This window comes from Tenebrio molitor, chromosome 1, assembly GCF_963966145.1.
Source record: "Tenebrio molitor chromosome 1, icTenMoli1.1, whole genome shotgun sequence".
In the NCBI taxonomy this organism is placed as follows: Eukaryota; Metazoa; Arthropoda; class Insecta; order Coleoptera; family Tenebrionidae; genus Tenebrio; species Tenebrio molitor.
The window spans coordinates 6,976,959-6,991,591 of NC_091046.1; the positions used below are offsets into that span (position 1 = coordinate 6,976,959).

The 14,633-nt window shown below is 35.8% G+C and overlaps 3 protein-coding genes and 1 long non-coding RNA gene across 6 annotated transcripts in view; 2 read left to right on the top strand and 2 right to left on the bottom strand.

Annotated features, from left to right (window-relative positions):
• LOC138128475 (uncharacterized) overlaps positions 1–4,678 on the bottom strand; it is a 54,421-nt gene extending 49,743 nt beyond the window's left edge. For both annotated transcript variants that reach the window (XR_011158705.1, XR_011158699.1), the window contains exon 1: positions 4,539–4,678. This is a non-coding gene — a long non-coding RNA (uncharacterized lncRNA). The remainder of the gene's footprint in view (positions 1–4,538) is intronic.
• Positions 4,648–8,459, top strand: LOC138128370 (ADP,ATP carrier protein 2). The gene is made up of 4 exons (XM_069044574.1): positions 4,648–4,894; positions 5,677–5,938; positions 7,443–7,677; positions 7,731–8,459. Exons 1-4 carry the CDS (start codon positions 4,735–4,737, stop codon positions 7,971–7,973), a joined length of 900 nt encoding a protein of 299 aa, XP_068900675.1. The 5' UTR covers positions 4,648–4,734; the 3' UTR covers positions 7,974–8,459.
• Positions 8,385–13,348, bottom strand: LOC138128153 (cohesin subunit SA-2-like). Of its 2 annotated transcripts, XM_069044334.1 has the most exons (19): positions 13,142–13,348; positions 12,847–13,091; positions 12,658–12,788; positions 12,414–12,605; positions 12,150–12,357; positions 11,946–12,096; positions 11,757–11,895; positions 11,526–11,707; positions 11,295–11,472; positions 11,008–11,209; positions 10,792–10,958; positions 10,550–10,738; positions 10,361–10,501; positions 10,123–10,308; positions 9,913–10,066; positions 9,153–9,259; positions 8,935–9,102; positions 8,718–8,887; positions 8,385–8,669 (listed from the first exon to the last, which is right to left on the bottom strand). In XM_069044334.1, the coding sequence occupies exons 2-19, from the start codon at positions 13,067–13,069 to the stop codon at positions 8,579–8,581; spliced, it is 2,979 nt and encodes a 992-aa protein (XP_068900435.1). In that variant the 5' UTR covers positions 13,070–13,091; positions 13,142–13,348; the 3' UTR covers positions 8,385–8,578. The 2 variants fall into 2 exon arrangements, with proteins under 2 accessions (XP_068900435.1, XP_068900441.1); XM_069044340.1 differs by having other exon boundaries at positions 12,658–12,785; positions 12,847–13,327.
• Positions 13,349–13,447: 99 nt separating this feature from the next.
• On the top strand, positions 13,448–14,348 carry Prosbeta6 (proteasome beta6 subunit). Its single transcript, XM_069044615.1, has 2 exons — positions 13,448–13,628; positions 13,681–14,348. The coding sequence occupies exons 1-2, from the start codon at positions 13,534–13,536 to the stop codon at positions 14,291–14,293; spliced, it is 708 nt and encodes a 235-aa protein (XP_068900716.1). The 5' UTR covers positions 13,448–13,533; the 3' UTR covers positions 14,294–14,348.
• Positions 14,349–14,633: the final 285 nt, after the last annotated feature.

Consider the following 14,633-nt stretch of genomic DNA (forward strand, 5'->3'; position numbering starts at 1 on the left):
AAAAATCAAAATAAATAAGTTAAAAAAAAGATTTCAGCTCAAGAGAAAAAATGTCTCCAGTTGGCCCCAACGACTTCAGAATTTTAATTTTGTGGAGTATGATACAAATCTTCGGTGGGTGGCGTGCTTTACTTAGAACAAAAATTTCTTATCTAAACGAAAGAAGCACGTTGAATATTTACCAAATTTATTTAACTGATAGCTTGACACGAAAGCTTTTCAAAAATATTTGTTAAGATTAAAAACTAAGTTTAAGTTAATCTTAATGGAATAACTACTGCATTTTTTCATGGCTGGAGCATTTTGATAAAATATTTTGAAAAACTATGAAGGTTGAAGCATGATCATGTTCATATTTTTATTCGTTATGTAGTATTGTGGCGTAGAATAGAAAATGCTGGACAAATCGAACTGAAAGGTTTACAAATAATAGTGGACCCCAGCTGGGTAGGTATCTATTTTTGCTATTTCCGTTGGTATTTAATGCATATGCATACCACATGGCACATTTATGTTTTTCTTGCTTAAGGAAGCTTAAATTCCAAATTGTGATGGTTTTACTTTTAATATATTTTAATTATTGTTATTATAACAATTTTACGACAGTCGAGTTGTCGCTGTTGGTCTGACAAGCCAGTGATTATTGCTGGACTATTTTTCTCCATTATTAAAAACAGTTGATTAAGTAATAAAGGTGGGAACTTTCAATAATAGACGGACCGGAAATTTTAACATCAGAGAGCACAAAATGTTGCAAGACGCACCTAAAACAGAGTTGTTGTTTCTTGTTTTAAATTAATTGCTAAATTGTTATGTTTGCCAATTTAAATAATATTAATAAAATTGAGTAAAACTTAATATAACATTTTTTAGCAGAATTTATTTGGTCTATATTCTTATAGGAACCAAATTAGTGCAAAATTGGAAATATTTCCAAAACAATTGGTGCCCTTGACACCAAAATCGATAGATCTCGAGCCGTCACTGAGAGAAACATTTTTGAAAAAAGAAAAATTCAAAACATTTTTGAAAAAGTAATTGTGAACGAGGAAAATTCCGCAGACAGACATACCCGCAACCCTCATGTAGAAAATCAATTTTCTTTATGTTTTGAAGATAGTAATCAGAATCTGACCTTATCTCGAACACGATCCCATTGCTATACTTTTATTTTGTTACGAAATCTGGAAGTAAAATTGCTCGAGCTAAAAAAATATCGGCAACCACTGTAGTATATCTGAGTGTGTAAGATTTATTTAGCTCCTCAATTAAAAAAAGTACTCCAAAACCAATAACAGGGGATGCAGATCCTCTTATTATTTGAAAAGTAGCTTTATAAAAATATTTGGTGGAAATTATGTAGCTTCTGTTTGACTTACCAGGAGAGGTGGCCAGATGTGTGACGGCTTTTTGAACAAAAAAAATCAGGGTTGTTGCCCCGACTGCCCATATCACCACCCTGAAAGAACGCTCGCAAAATTACGAAAAAAAAAAAATGATGGACCAGTCGGCTAAAGGCGTTTAAAAATAAAATTTTTAAAACCTAATTTAATGTACAAAATTTAATTAAAAAGCAAAAAAAACATAAAGAAGGTTACAGCAATGCGTTTTCTTTCTTGCAGGAATAAAAAAAACTCCGGCAAAAAGATTCGAACCCGGAGCATTAAGCGTTCGGCCTGGTCCACCGGCCCGAGAAACACGTCAAAATTTGCCATTTTTTTCTCGTAAATTTAGGAACGTTCGGGCGTTTCCTTTTAGGGTGGCGATATGGACACCAGGGGAACCACCCTGATTTTTTTAAGACCTTGTTAGCTGCTCTCGTTGTGTTTGTTCGGCATACGAGGGTGGATTGGAAAGGATCCGGAATGAGCTCCAAGGGGTCGCCCTTTTTAAATTGTTTTTATGTTGTTCTACAGTTTATGTTTATTTACTGCAAATCTCAAAAGAATCTGCCAAGTAATTTGGATTTGACAAATATTTGACTCTAACAATATTGTGTGTTTTCAATTATGGATAAAAACGAGATTCGAGCTGTTATCAATTTTTTTCATTTGGAAGGAAAAACGGCAACAGATATCAAATCAAGGTTGGATGTTGTTCTTCGGGATTCATCACTTTCATTTTCCACCTTGGCCTTACCCGCACAAATGATGAACCACGTTCAGGACGGCCAAAAACGGCGACCTCACCTGAAATTGTGGATAAAATCCACGATGTGGTTTTGGCAGATCGCCAAATAAACGTGCATGAGATTGCTGAAGCCGTAACGATGTCCGACGAGAGGATATTTCATATTTCGCACAACCAATTTGATTTAAAAAAGCTTTCTGCAAGATGTGTGCCGCCTGTGTTCAGTCCGGAGCAAAAACGCGTTCAAGCTCAAACACCAGCTGAGTGTTTGAAAGTGTTTCAAAGGAATCCAATGGATTTCAAGAAACGATTTGTGACTATGGATGAGACCTGGATTTACCACTATATACCCGAAACAAAAAATCAGTCGAAAGAGTGGATTGGACCAGGTGAATCGGCTCCAAAGAAAGCAAAAACCGGTAAAGTGATGCCATCGGTTTTTTGGGATTCCAAAGGAATTTTGCTAGTTGATTATCTTTAGAAGCGGAAAAATATTAATGGCCAATACGACAACAAGAAGCTGAAAACAGCATTTCAGGAAAAACGCCCAGAACTGACCAAGAAAAAAGGGTTATTCAACCACGATAATGCACCTGCTGTTCATTCAAATGCAGTTGGCCAACAAAAAATAACGGAATTGAGGTTCGAACTTCTTGCGCATCACCGTGTTCGCCTAATTTGGGTCCCTTGGACTTTCATCTCTTCCCAAAATTGAAAAAAAAATTGCTGGAAAGAGATCGGCCGAATAAGGAGGTGATCGATGCGATTAACACTAATTTTGAGGATCTCGAAAAAAACAGAGGGAATCGAAAAGCTGGAGAAACTTTGGACCAAGTATGTTGAGATTCGAAGGGATTATGTCGAAAGATGAAATATAATTTAAATAAAATGTATTTTCTTTTCACTGTCATTCTGGAAACTTGTCAATCGACCCTCGTAATACATAATCTAGATTCTAGATTATGTAGACTGTAGAGTATACAATTTTCAATATACAGAATGTTCCAAATATCCGTTTAATTAACAATTTTTGGTCAATTTAGTTAATAGGTACCTACTAGTAAACAGCTTTCGTTAGGAAGCCAGACGACAATTTACAATAATTAATCATGCATAAACTACGTCTTTACGTTTTTTAGGGATACATCCATCTCAAAATTATTGCAGACTAACGTACATTCACCCCGAAAGTGGGGTGAATTCCACCCTTAGACTTTTGGACGAGAAGAGATATTAAAAGACATGCCATTTAAAAACCACATGAATTTGATTTATAGTGGGGTTTTTATTTTTGAATTTCCAACAATATTTCCTATGAAAATGCCGTTTAAAGAAAAAATAATTCCAAGAAAAGTTACTGAATCCCGCAACTCGAATCGTTTTTTTCATATTTTATAGTCCATACCAAAGTATAAACTTTCACAAAAGAGACACATTTATTAACATTATTATTAAGTATTATTTATTTTTCGTAATTTTTGAAAAGAAGGGAAGTGTTTGACGTGACCTCAGAATAAAACAATTTTATGAAGCGTCGTTTCTTCTAAACGATCTGAACATCTTAAATTCAACACGAGCTGCACTACTGTCTTTTCCTGACTCTAACACGATTGAAAACTCAAGGAGGGTTTATAAGCTAACAGATAGTACTTACCTAATACCCGATCGCTACCATTAAAAATTCATGAAATGAAATACAATAGAATATACTCAACTCCCTTTATATTTCGTTGTGAAGTAGAATATTTGAAATCAATAATGGCGCATAAAACCATTTCGTCTAAAATTTTTTTTTTTCAAAATTTGTATTGTAAAGTCAACTACTTAGTTGTAGCTGCACTTGTAGACTCAGTTTCATGCTGTTTTATTCTGAAAAATTTAAACAACAAAAAATCGCCCAATTGTCTAAAAAATGTTACTTTTTCTGCAACCATCTACATATTAACATTAAAAAGACTCTCTCCTATTTTTTTTCGCCTTACTAAAAACTCTTAATTTTTCCAGATCGACGTGAATATTTAAAGGGTGAAGAAACCACCGTAATAAGTATCCGAGGGCGAAAACGACAAGACATTATTTACCAACGCAGTGTTACCTTGATAGAGGAAGCAAGTGGTGTGTGATGGTCTATTTTTGTTGTGACAATGACATAATGCCTCATGCAAAATGCACTGTCAAGCCAATACACGAATTATAAAAGTATAGTTCAATGAAAATGAACTTGACTCTTAGTCCTTTACCTTTCCGTTGATCTATTTCGGTTTATCGACATGACAGAGGCCAAAAGAGAAAATCCACCAATTTAAAAATCGTCTTATCAATTGATATTATGTCTTTCTTAACGTCGTTTCATTGCGGCAAAACAAGAACAGGAATTGTGTTAAATCTTCTACAATAGTTATCATTACCTAACGTAAACTGACGTATTCAACAGGACTCCATCATGACGTACAGTCACTATTTTCGGCTCGAGTGCCCGGGAAAACACATGACCGGCGCATATCATCATCTTCGTTAGTTCTTCACTCCTTGGGTTACTTGCAGTTCAGTGCGCGATCCGTTCACAAGTCCTCAAGTTCTTGGTTAAAACAAACAACCACCAAGATGTCTCTCGCCGATCCTGTTTCTTTCATGAAGGATTTCCTCGCCGGAGGTATTTCCGCTGCCATCTCGAAAACATGTGTGGCCCCTATCGAACGTGTCAAACTGCTTCTGCAAGTCCAGCACATCTCCAAACAGATCTCAGAAAGCCAACGCTACAAAGGTAAATCACACAAAAGTTGAAAACTACAAAAAAAAAAATCAAAAGTAGCCAAAAATACGAATGAATTTTCTTATGTAACAATCGGAATTATTCGACACTCATCTAAATATACTACATTCAGGAAAAACTCTTACTAGTTTCGTTATGTAACTCGGTGAGAATTTAAGGATTCAACAAAATTTATTTTTGGAAGCGAAATATGGATCCATTGGTTATAAATAAGATTTCGCACGTCCTGAATTCTGAAGATGTTGAAAGAGAGCAAAAGCGTGAATTGAATGACCCAAAAATTCTTACAGTTTTGGTTGCTTCAAAGTCATCCACTGTTGAGTAAAAAAGTTATTTTTGGGTGCCCATTCAATTTCGCTTAATTGACGTACATTTCAATTGACAAAACGTGTTGCATATTCGACGGCTTCACTTACAGCATAATGCAGAATTTTTACGTAAAAAATTGTGTCCTTGGGGACTTTGATAGGTATTGGAGCAAAAAACTGAAACCAGTGCCAAGAACTGAAATCATGCGCCAGTAAAATGGCGCACGTGCTTTCAGTTGCGTAAGGGAGTATAGTTCAGATTAATGAAAATCCAAGGCCAGATTTTAATATTTTAAATACTTGCAAATAACGGTTAACAGAATTAAATTAAATTGGAATGAAATTTTTTTTTTTGAATGAACAAACGAACAAACTTTTTATCAATCATTTTAAATTTTAAATGTAATTAATTTTTCTTGTCTGAATAAACATGATTGTAAACTTACTTTTGTTAATATTTTTTAGGTATGGTCGACTGCTTTGTTCGTATCCCAAAAGAGCAAGGTGTTCTGGCATACTGGCGTGGTAACCTGGCCAATGTTATCCGTTATTTCCCTACCCAAGCCCTCAATTTCGCCTTCAAAGACAAGTACAAGCAAATCTTCTTGAGCGGTGTTGACAAGAAAACCCAATTCTGGCGCTATTTCCTTGGTAATCTTGCTTCCGGTGGTGCCGCTGGTGCCACTTCCCTTTGCTTCGTATACCCTCTTGATTTTGCCAGAACCAGGTACGTTTAAATAATCTTCTTATTCTTTGTATTTGTTGAACAACAATCAATTATTAGTTTTTGACATTTATTCATCAGATTCTGAGAATGCGTTTCGTTCAGTATAGAAATTTCTTCCCAGCTCAGGCTACTTGCTTTATCATCCTAGTGGTTGAAACGCTAACAATACTACCTAATAAAGCAATAAATAATGATAAAGGATAATAGTGTATCGCACATCCAATTCGATAGTGCCATAAGTGCAAGGTTGTATCGCCACAAGTCTCAAAAGTCAATTAAGCGATTTTTCTTAGAGTATTTACTAAAACCTAGTGGAAGACCACAACATAACGTCCTTGCGATCTAGTTTTCAAACCATTCCATAATAAAACCAAATTTTATAAGTATAAATTCATCTCCCCCAAACCATTTAACCCATTTCCCAACATTTCAGTTATTTGTACTTATGGCACTATTGAACTGGATGTGCGATATATATTTTTCAATGTCTATTTGGTGATTTGATACAATTATTATTAATATTTCTACCAGCACAGTGTCATAAAAATGTGCCACCTTCAATGCAAAAAGAATCTATGCTATTTACCAAAATGTTGTGATTAACTGGTGCGTAAAATAAAAAAGAAGTTACAACTAACACCTAATGTCCTCCACGGGATGGTCTTGAAAAAGACCCTTTTGCTGCCTTAACTAACTTAGAATAAGTTAAATTTAAAAAAACAATAAACAATGAAAACTGCAGTAACAAGTGTAAGTGTGATCTGTCAAATGTCAAATTTACAAATCCCGAATATAAATCACAGCCAACTAAGTTAGAAATGTTTATAATAACTATGAATTACAAATATTTAAAATTATTCAAAATCTTGTGTAGTTAAATTTTGCTAGTGATAGAACATGTGAAATATTTGGAAACAATTTAAAACATAAAACGGTCTAAATTTGTTTTAAATTTTGAGTGTCTTACTTGAAATACCTCCAACATTTTTTTTTATTTCGTCAAAATGCTGCCAAGAAAAAATTAGGAAAGATTTTATTTTTGATAAAAGAACGTAGACTTTTAATTTATCTGTACTATAACACAGGCTGATCTATCAAATGTCTAGGTTTACCCAAGTGGTATTGAGTATGGTATATATAAAAATGATCTAAATTTAGTTGACTTTGGCGCAGTTATTTCAGTGCTAATTTTAAATTTAGTCCGTTGTAATTCTGAACAGTTTTGTTATACTTACGGTAATAATATGCCACTTGCCATATTTTCTTGCAATTCACGAATCAAATCATTTGCAAATAACACATACATTTTATTTTTGACTAAAGTGCAGAAGATCTATTTTTAACTTTCTACAAAAGAAAAACATTACTACATAATTCAGCAAAGTTCGCTGTAAACACAGGATCGTCCTTTCGCTTTAGCATTCCTTTAGCTTCTAATACTTACAATTTCCATCCAGATCAAATAAACGAATAAATAAACCTATTCTGAAAATTATTTCTACAGATTAGCCGCTGATGTCGGTAAGGGAGCTGATAAGCGCGAATTCAGCGGTCTGGGCAACTGTTTAGTTAAAATCTACAAATCTGACGGTCTGGTTGGTCTCTACCGCGGCTTCGGTGTCTCCGTCCAAGGTATCATCATCTACCGTGCCGCCTTCTTTGGCTTCTACGACACAGCCAAGGGTATCTTGCCTGACCCCAAGAACACTCCCATCTTTATCTCGTGGGCTATTGCTCAGGTGAGCTGGACTACCATTCGCGATGACATTTTTGAAAACCCTCTCGATTCCAGAGTGTCACAACCGTCGCCGGTATTATTTCCTACCCCTTCGATACCGTCCGTAGGCGTATGATGATGCAGTCTGGCAGGGCAAAGAGCGATATTGTCTACAAGAACACGGCTCACTGCTGGGTGACCATCGGCAAGACGGAAGGCGCCGCCGCCTTCTTCAAGGGCGCCTTCTCCAACGTCCTCCGCGGTACTGGTGGCGCCATCGTACTTGTACTTTACGACGAAATCAAGAACATATTTTAATCAAGCATTCTAGTTAGTATAGTACCATTTCGCACTTGATCAACACTCCAACCTAAGTTCAAAAAGGAACGTAGCGAAATTACACGAAAACGGTTACTTTGAATTGCGCCTCTTGATGCTGATCGGTCATTCCGGATGGGGAAATCGAGTCAGGGACCGGTCGAGGAACCGCTCGCTCTCTTGATTTGGCTGTCACCGCATCCGCTGCAGCATTTACAAGGCGCAATTGAAAGTAGTTTTTTCTAGTTGTTTTTGACTAAAATAGTAAGGCGTACTGCACGATGATCTGGAACTGAAGACTTCACAAACACGGCCATTTTTAATACGACTGTCGATTCTTAACACTGAAGCGAGAGCATCTGTTTCTTGCTGACTTGACTTCGTTGGACGGATCGCCAAATTGTACATACATTGTTAATATATAAAGTTTATATATTTTTATCACAAAAGACCAGTGATTACATTAATTAAAAAATCTTGGTAACAGTACACTTTTTTTAACACCTATAACTAAGCTAATCTTAAAAAATTGTTAAAAAGTAAATTAGTGTCAAAAAATTCAAAAAACGAGTAAAACAACCAGGCAAACTATTTTCACAAGAGGCTTACTTTGTAGATTTTAAATTTGCTGCGAACAATAAAAATACGTCGTTCTTTTTAGCCTTCTCTGGGACCAAACTTTTAAGAAGTTCGTGTCTGCAACAATTAATCTTAACATGGATTTAGCTCAAAGAATTTACTTACGCCTCAGCCTTTCCCGAGTTATTTAAAGCTTTAGCGAAATATTTTGCAAAGTGTAGGAACTGATAGTTTTTCTCCTCCCGAAGAGCAAAATATATGGTCATATTCACTAGCTTCAGCATGTCATTATTAGATGTCATGACTTTCGCTGAAGTAAATCTTTTTGCCAACGACTACAAGAAAATAAAAACGTATGTTTTCAAAGACGTTCACTTTTCACCTTTAATTGCTTCGCTTCATCGGTCATTATATTGATCGTCTGCTGCCTTTCCAACATTTTTTTGTACATTTCTGCGAGTGTGTGCATTACCAGAAACGGTAAAGCTGGATGAGCCAGACTTAGTTGATTCAAAATGCCATTTATTATCACTCCGTATTCTTGGAAATGCTAACAAAAAGTGGTAAATCATTTTAAAGACTCCAAAGTGATTTTTTTACCGAGTGGTAGTACTGCAATATTTTAGAAAAACATTCCACGGGTAGGACTTCCACGTACAACACGCTCACAATCTTTGTGAGATATTTCTGACGTTGATCCAGGTGTACTGGAATTATAAAACAACATAAATTGATATTTCAGTAAAAATATTTTTAATAATCCGGTCACTACAGGTCGGAAAACATAGCTTGATACCTGGGAAATGGATGCGCAGTGAAATTGTGGGGAGAGAACCACTGTAAACGAAGCCGTGAAAGGATTTTCGGTCTTTCTTGCAAGTCGCATTTCTCATTCTATTTGCGCATCTCAAGTATCGAGCTATGTTTTGCGACCTGTACATGACTTGATGAAAATTAAAGTTGGCAGAGGTAAGCTTGTAGTACTTTCGGCTTTGTATGGTTGGCAACATTAATCTAAATTTGACTGCGCAATCACAGTCCACCAGTCTACCTTAGTTTCTGCATTTCTGGTGACATAAAATTATGTAGCGCCTATAAATCCTACTGTTTACAATCCATATAAACTTATTTGAGAGTTATGGCAAATTACATTTGGATTCTTTAACTACGTGATGCCCTTACATATTTATAAAATTATTTCGAGCTTCACGTTTCCACATGACCTCATTTGACGTTTTTTGACATTTAATACAACGATTATCTAACCTCAATTAAATTTTCCCCTAAACACAACTTATTATACACCACACAGTTTTGGTAAATTTACAGTAGGAAGTATAACGACCCTTGGTATACTCACATGTTTTATTTTCTATTACGTGACGAGTGACAAAATTAAACAGAACATCGATGCAATCTGGTTCGACAATTTTGACAACAAAAGTTGAAAACTGTCGTTTCCGTTTTAACTCCTTTTCGAAAGTGGTGTACAAATCGCATAAGTTTTCAAAAACCTGGAATTTTCTCGAAATTTGAGTGATTAAATCATCGGGATTGCGATTTTTATTACCAAGAACGAGTCAGAGGTATCACCTGCTTGTTTCAGTATATCTAAACAGCCGTACACAAATTCTTTGCAATTATTGTAGAGTCGAAGGTTGGTACACCCGTTATTACCATTGGTTGAAAGTCGTATAACATGACGTAAGCTCCAGACCAAATGCCATTTGCAGCAAACTATCAGATGTTTCAGTACCTGTAAAACCAAAATTCAAAAATTTTGATACTTTTAACAATTATTTAAAAACCTTAAGGTAATTGTTGTCCCAAACACCAAAAATATCTTCCCATTTTAAAACATTTGTTAAATCAAATTTTGTGAAAAGAAATGATACTTTCAACGATTTCTCTCTTATACTTATCAATTTGCTTCTTTCCGACGATGGTGACTAAAATTTCTTGTGACAGTTGTCTTATAACAATTTTAATTAACTTACCAGTTCTTTTAGATCTGTGATTAGGGTTTTAATAATATTATTTTTAATAGTTTCCACCGTTACAGCGGCTCTATTATAATACTGTTGGGCGCAAAAACCTGAAAATACGTTAATAATATTTTCAAGTAAACCTTTATCAGTTGTTGCTTCAAAGAAGTTTTTTAACAAAGAGAACAAAGTCGTGTAGTGCTAAAATTAATTTTCTTTTTGTTCCGTTTTGTTATATAAATTCATCACCTTACATGACTCAAGTGGTCTGAACGACAACACCCGTAATTAATAAATTGCAGGATTTCGATCAGGTGCTTTAAGCAAGATTTGTTGGTTTGAAATTTGATCATTAAATCTTCGAAGGTGGGAATGATAGCATTTGCTAGGTGGACGTGTTCATCGGTAGATTGTGACAAATCTGTAAAATTCTCAAATTTGAAATCTAAAATGATATCGAGAAAACTCACTTTTTGACGCAACCTGACGACTCTTTGAACATTTACCCGTCAGGGAGTGTCTGACGCACTCGTTGAAAACTTCAGTCAGATGTACTCGACTGTCGAAATCGAGTCTATCGGTTAAAAGAACTTTGATAATGGCATTCCAGTCTTTTAATTCTGGAATGAATTCTACGCAAGATTCAATAAAATACGGAAGCCGCTCTGCCAGCTGAAAAGTGTTCGTTATCAAAAAAAAAAAAAACCGGCGCATCCACCAAAAATTATTTCAATAATTCAGATTTATCTATATTCACCTCTTTTTTCAAAAAGGCAATTTTTGTGAGAGAGATTAAAATTTGTTCGTCGGTTTTTGTTTGTTTGTGGAGATATTTCGCGAGGAATTTGCCGGCGGCTTTCGCCAGTAAAATGTTTTTCTCGTACATTCTGTTTAATATGGAGAGTTTGTGGACTTTTAAAATATTTTCCGCGTACCTGGAGCAAGAAAAAATAAGAAGTACTGTCAAGAAATAAGTTATAACAATTACTGATCTAGAGCTGCTGTAAATATCGATACGGCCTTGATGGCCACCCTATAATCCGTATCGAGTAATCTAGTGGAGACAACTTTCAGACACAAATCAATTCTTTCCTTCAATTCTTCACGAACAGATTCCGTACATATTAATTTTTCGCAAGTCGTAAGAGCGTTGCATCGTACGACCACATTCTGAAATCGCGAAACTAAATCTTTTCGTTCAGTTGGTTACACGACTTACGGGATCCAAAATTAGCTTCATTAAGCGCCCCAAACAACGGCGTTTAAAAATAAAAATGTCGGGAAAAAGAATGATCCAATGGAACATCTCTTGGGCGCACATGACCTTCATGAAGTAGCATTTCTTGTCGGCTAACAAACTGCACAAAGAAGAATCAGATAGATGAACGAAATAAAAACAAAGACCAACCAGTTCTTATCGTAAATGATGTAAAGAAAATCAATGAAGCTTTCAATAGTTGTTTCCCATTCGTCCACTTTTTCGCCAGCATTGCTTTCATTTCTCCAAGTTGTTTGTAATTGATTGTACAAGTTAATAAAAGCAGTTAATAGTTTGAGGGCTAAAGCATACGTTAAATGTTAATTACGAAGTCGTAAAGTTTATTCCCATTACCAATTATGACTCCCGTAATACGAATGCAGTTCAAAGAACTGAAGGACATGCAGTTCACAAATTCGAGCACATGTCCGGTGAGTATTTCGTCGAATAAGACCTTAGTTTTGAAACTTGTAAACACCAAGTGTTTTAAAAATTCTGCCAAGATATATTCTATGAGTTTCGCAAATCTCGACGATTTCATGAATACAAATTTTCCGGTTTTCTTAAAAAAGTAAGATAAAGAGAGAGACAGTATATTATGGATAGACAAGCAGATACTTTTAGTTCCGTTTCCACTAGATCAGATCCCATCATTTCGACGATTCGTTTCAAATTTTGTTCCTCAAAATTGTAAATTTTAGCAAGGACCAGTTTTTTATACCCACACAAGTCCACGAAAAGTTGAAGAATTAAAATAATTGCATCCCTGTTGTTCTTACTGTATTTGTTGAGTAAATCGATGGTTATGTTCTATAAATAGAGTTTTCATTTTAAATTAAATTTAACTGTAACAAATCTGTACATGTATTTCAGCAGGTGACGTCATTATCTTGTAGTAGAGACTATCTCGATTTTTCGGCTTCAGAGAACTCCAGAATTGTGTCCATTTAACATTTTTTATTCTTTTTAATGACCTGAAACTTCCGGAAACTGCTAAAACAGAAAGTGGAGATAAATAAAAGCGAAATGAAGGAATGCACAGTTCTTGTACATTCATCCAATGACGAATCAGCATTATCTGAATGGATTGCGTGTTGATTGCTAATTGAAATTTCGCTGTCGATTTCCATAGGCACTTCTTCATTGGCAATAGTGGAGATACTGGGAGAAAGCGAAAAAACGGGGCTGTTCATTCGAGGAGTGCTTGTTACTTTTGACTCTTGAGAAGGTAACTCGTTTGGGTCACTAAATATTTTTCTTTGACGAAGATCCATGGCGAAAGAAATGTTGCAAAAACTTAACAATTTTATCAACTCTGTTTGGAGTTAAATGAAAAAATCGAATACTTTCCCGCGGGAATCTTCTAGGCGTAAACGATAAACGCGCATAAATCTTCATGCGCCTGAACGGTGAGCTCTCCACCCCTCTCCCCCAATCACAGAGCGGAATAATGCCGCCATTATGAAATTTAAATGCCACCAACTGTAGCTCATCAATTTCCTCCAACAAATTTATTTGTGATTAGAAAATACAATCCTATAAAAACGTGGTATTATAATTTTTGATAACAAAGAAAACCGTAAGTTGTTTTAGAATATAAAGAAAAAACAATACACATTTTTCTAGTTTCACCGCAGCTAACTTCATTTATGAGTCAGTTTGACATTTGACAGATTATTTTTGTGTTGTCATTTTCAAGTAATCACGATTTGTGCAAGTCAATTCAACAAATTATAAAATGGCTTTACTTCAACCCCAAAACCGCCCCCATTATCCAGATTATGCTACGGCACCTACCCAACACCATTTCAGCCCATACGCCGACAACGGAGGGTAATTATATAAAAAAAATTAAAAGTTAACCCCCTTACTTTGTGCATTTTAGGAGTGTGGTCGCGATCGCCGGGGACGATTTCGTCGTAATAGGTGCGGACACCCGTCTGAGCGCCGGCTTTTCTATTTACACCAGAGAGCAGAACAAGTTGTTCCGTCTATCAGACACTACTGTTCTTGGGTGTTCTGGTTGTTGGTGTGACACTCTAACACTGACGCGTATTTTGAACGCACGCATGCAGATGTACCAGCAGGAGCACAATAAAATTATGGCAACTCCTGCATGTGCCCAGATGTTGTCAACAATGCTGTACTACAAGAGATTCTTCCCGTATTACATTTCAAACATTCTTGTTGGTCTTGATAATGAAGGAAAGGGATGTGTTTACAGCTATGACCCAATCGGGCATTGCGAGAAAGCCACTTACAGGGCTGGTGGTTCAGCAGGGGCGCTGTTGCAACCTCTGTTAGATAATCAAATCGGTTTGAAGAATATGCAGAATGTGAGTGATGCTAAATTGACTCTGGAACGAGCACTTTCTGTTTTGAAGGATGTATTCATCTCTGCTGCAGAAAGAGATATATTTACAGGTGACAGCATTTTGATTAATGTGATTACCAAGGATGGAATACAAGAAGACAGCTTCCAGCTGAGAAAGGATTAAAACTGCAATGTTTTATTTAATTAAGTTTTTTAAATAAAATAAATTTTCAAAACAATTTGTGACTTTCCATATGATTGTATAATTTCATATCTGGTAAAGGATGAACCAAGTGCAAGTGTGTTTTGATTACTTTGTATGTTTGTCATGCCTTTAGGTGGGAATATCTACTACAGTAAAACGTTGATGCATCGTTATTGAAGCGGACGTAAAAACTGACAGCGGGAAGATGAATACAGAAAACATTACATTATGTAGGGCTGATTTGGGGCCAAGCAAAGGTGATGATGCTTCAAGGCTTTACTACACATAGAAAGAAAGCTAATAATAGTCTGTTACGACA

Coding starts and splice junctions, on each gene's coding strand:
- LOC138128370 (XM_069044574.1), top strand. CDS start 4,735: ATGTCTCTCGCCGATCCTGTTTCTTTCATGAAGGATTTCCTCGCCGGA. Junction 4,895..5,676: donor AGAAAGCCAACGCTACAAAG/GTAAATCACACA, acceptor AATATTTTTTAG/GTATGGTCGACTGCTTTGTT. Junction 7,678..7,730: donor TCTCGTGGGCTATTGCTCAG/GTGAGCTGGACT, acceptor TCTCGATTCCAG/AGTGTCACAACCGTCGCCGG.
- LOC138128153 (XM_069044334.1), bottom strand. CDS start 13,069: ATGGATCTTCGTCAAAGAAAAATATTTAGTGACCCAAACGAGTTACCT. Junction 12,789..12,846: donor TGATTCGTCATTGGATGAAT/GTACAAGAACTG, acceptor TTTCTGTTTTAG/CAGTTTCCGGAAGTTTCAGG. Junction 12,097..12,149: donor TATTACGGGAGTCATAATTG/GTAATGGGAATA, acceptor CGTATGCTTTAG/CCCTCAAACTATTAACTGCT.
- Prosbeta6 (XM_069044615.1), top strand. CDS start 13,534: ATGGCTTTACTTCAACCCCAAAACCGCCCCCATTATCCAGATTATGCT. Junction 13,629..13,680: donor CCATACGCCGACAACGGAGG/GTAATTATATAA, acceptor TGTGCATTTTAG/GAGTGTGGTCGCGATCGCCG.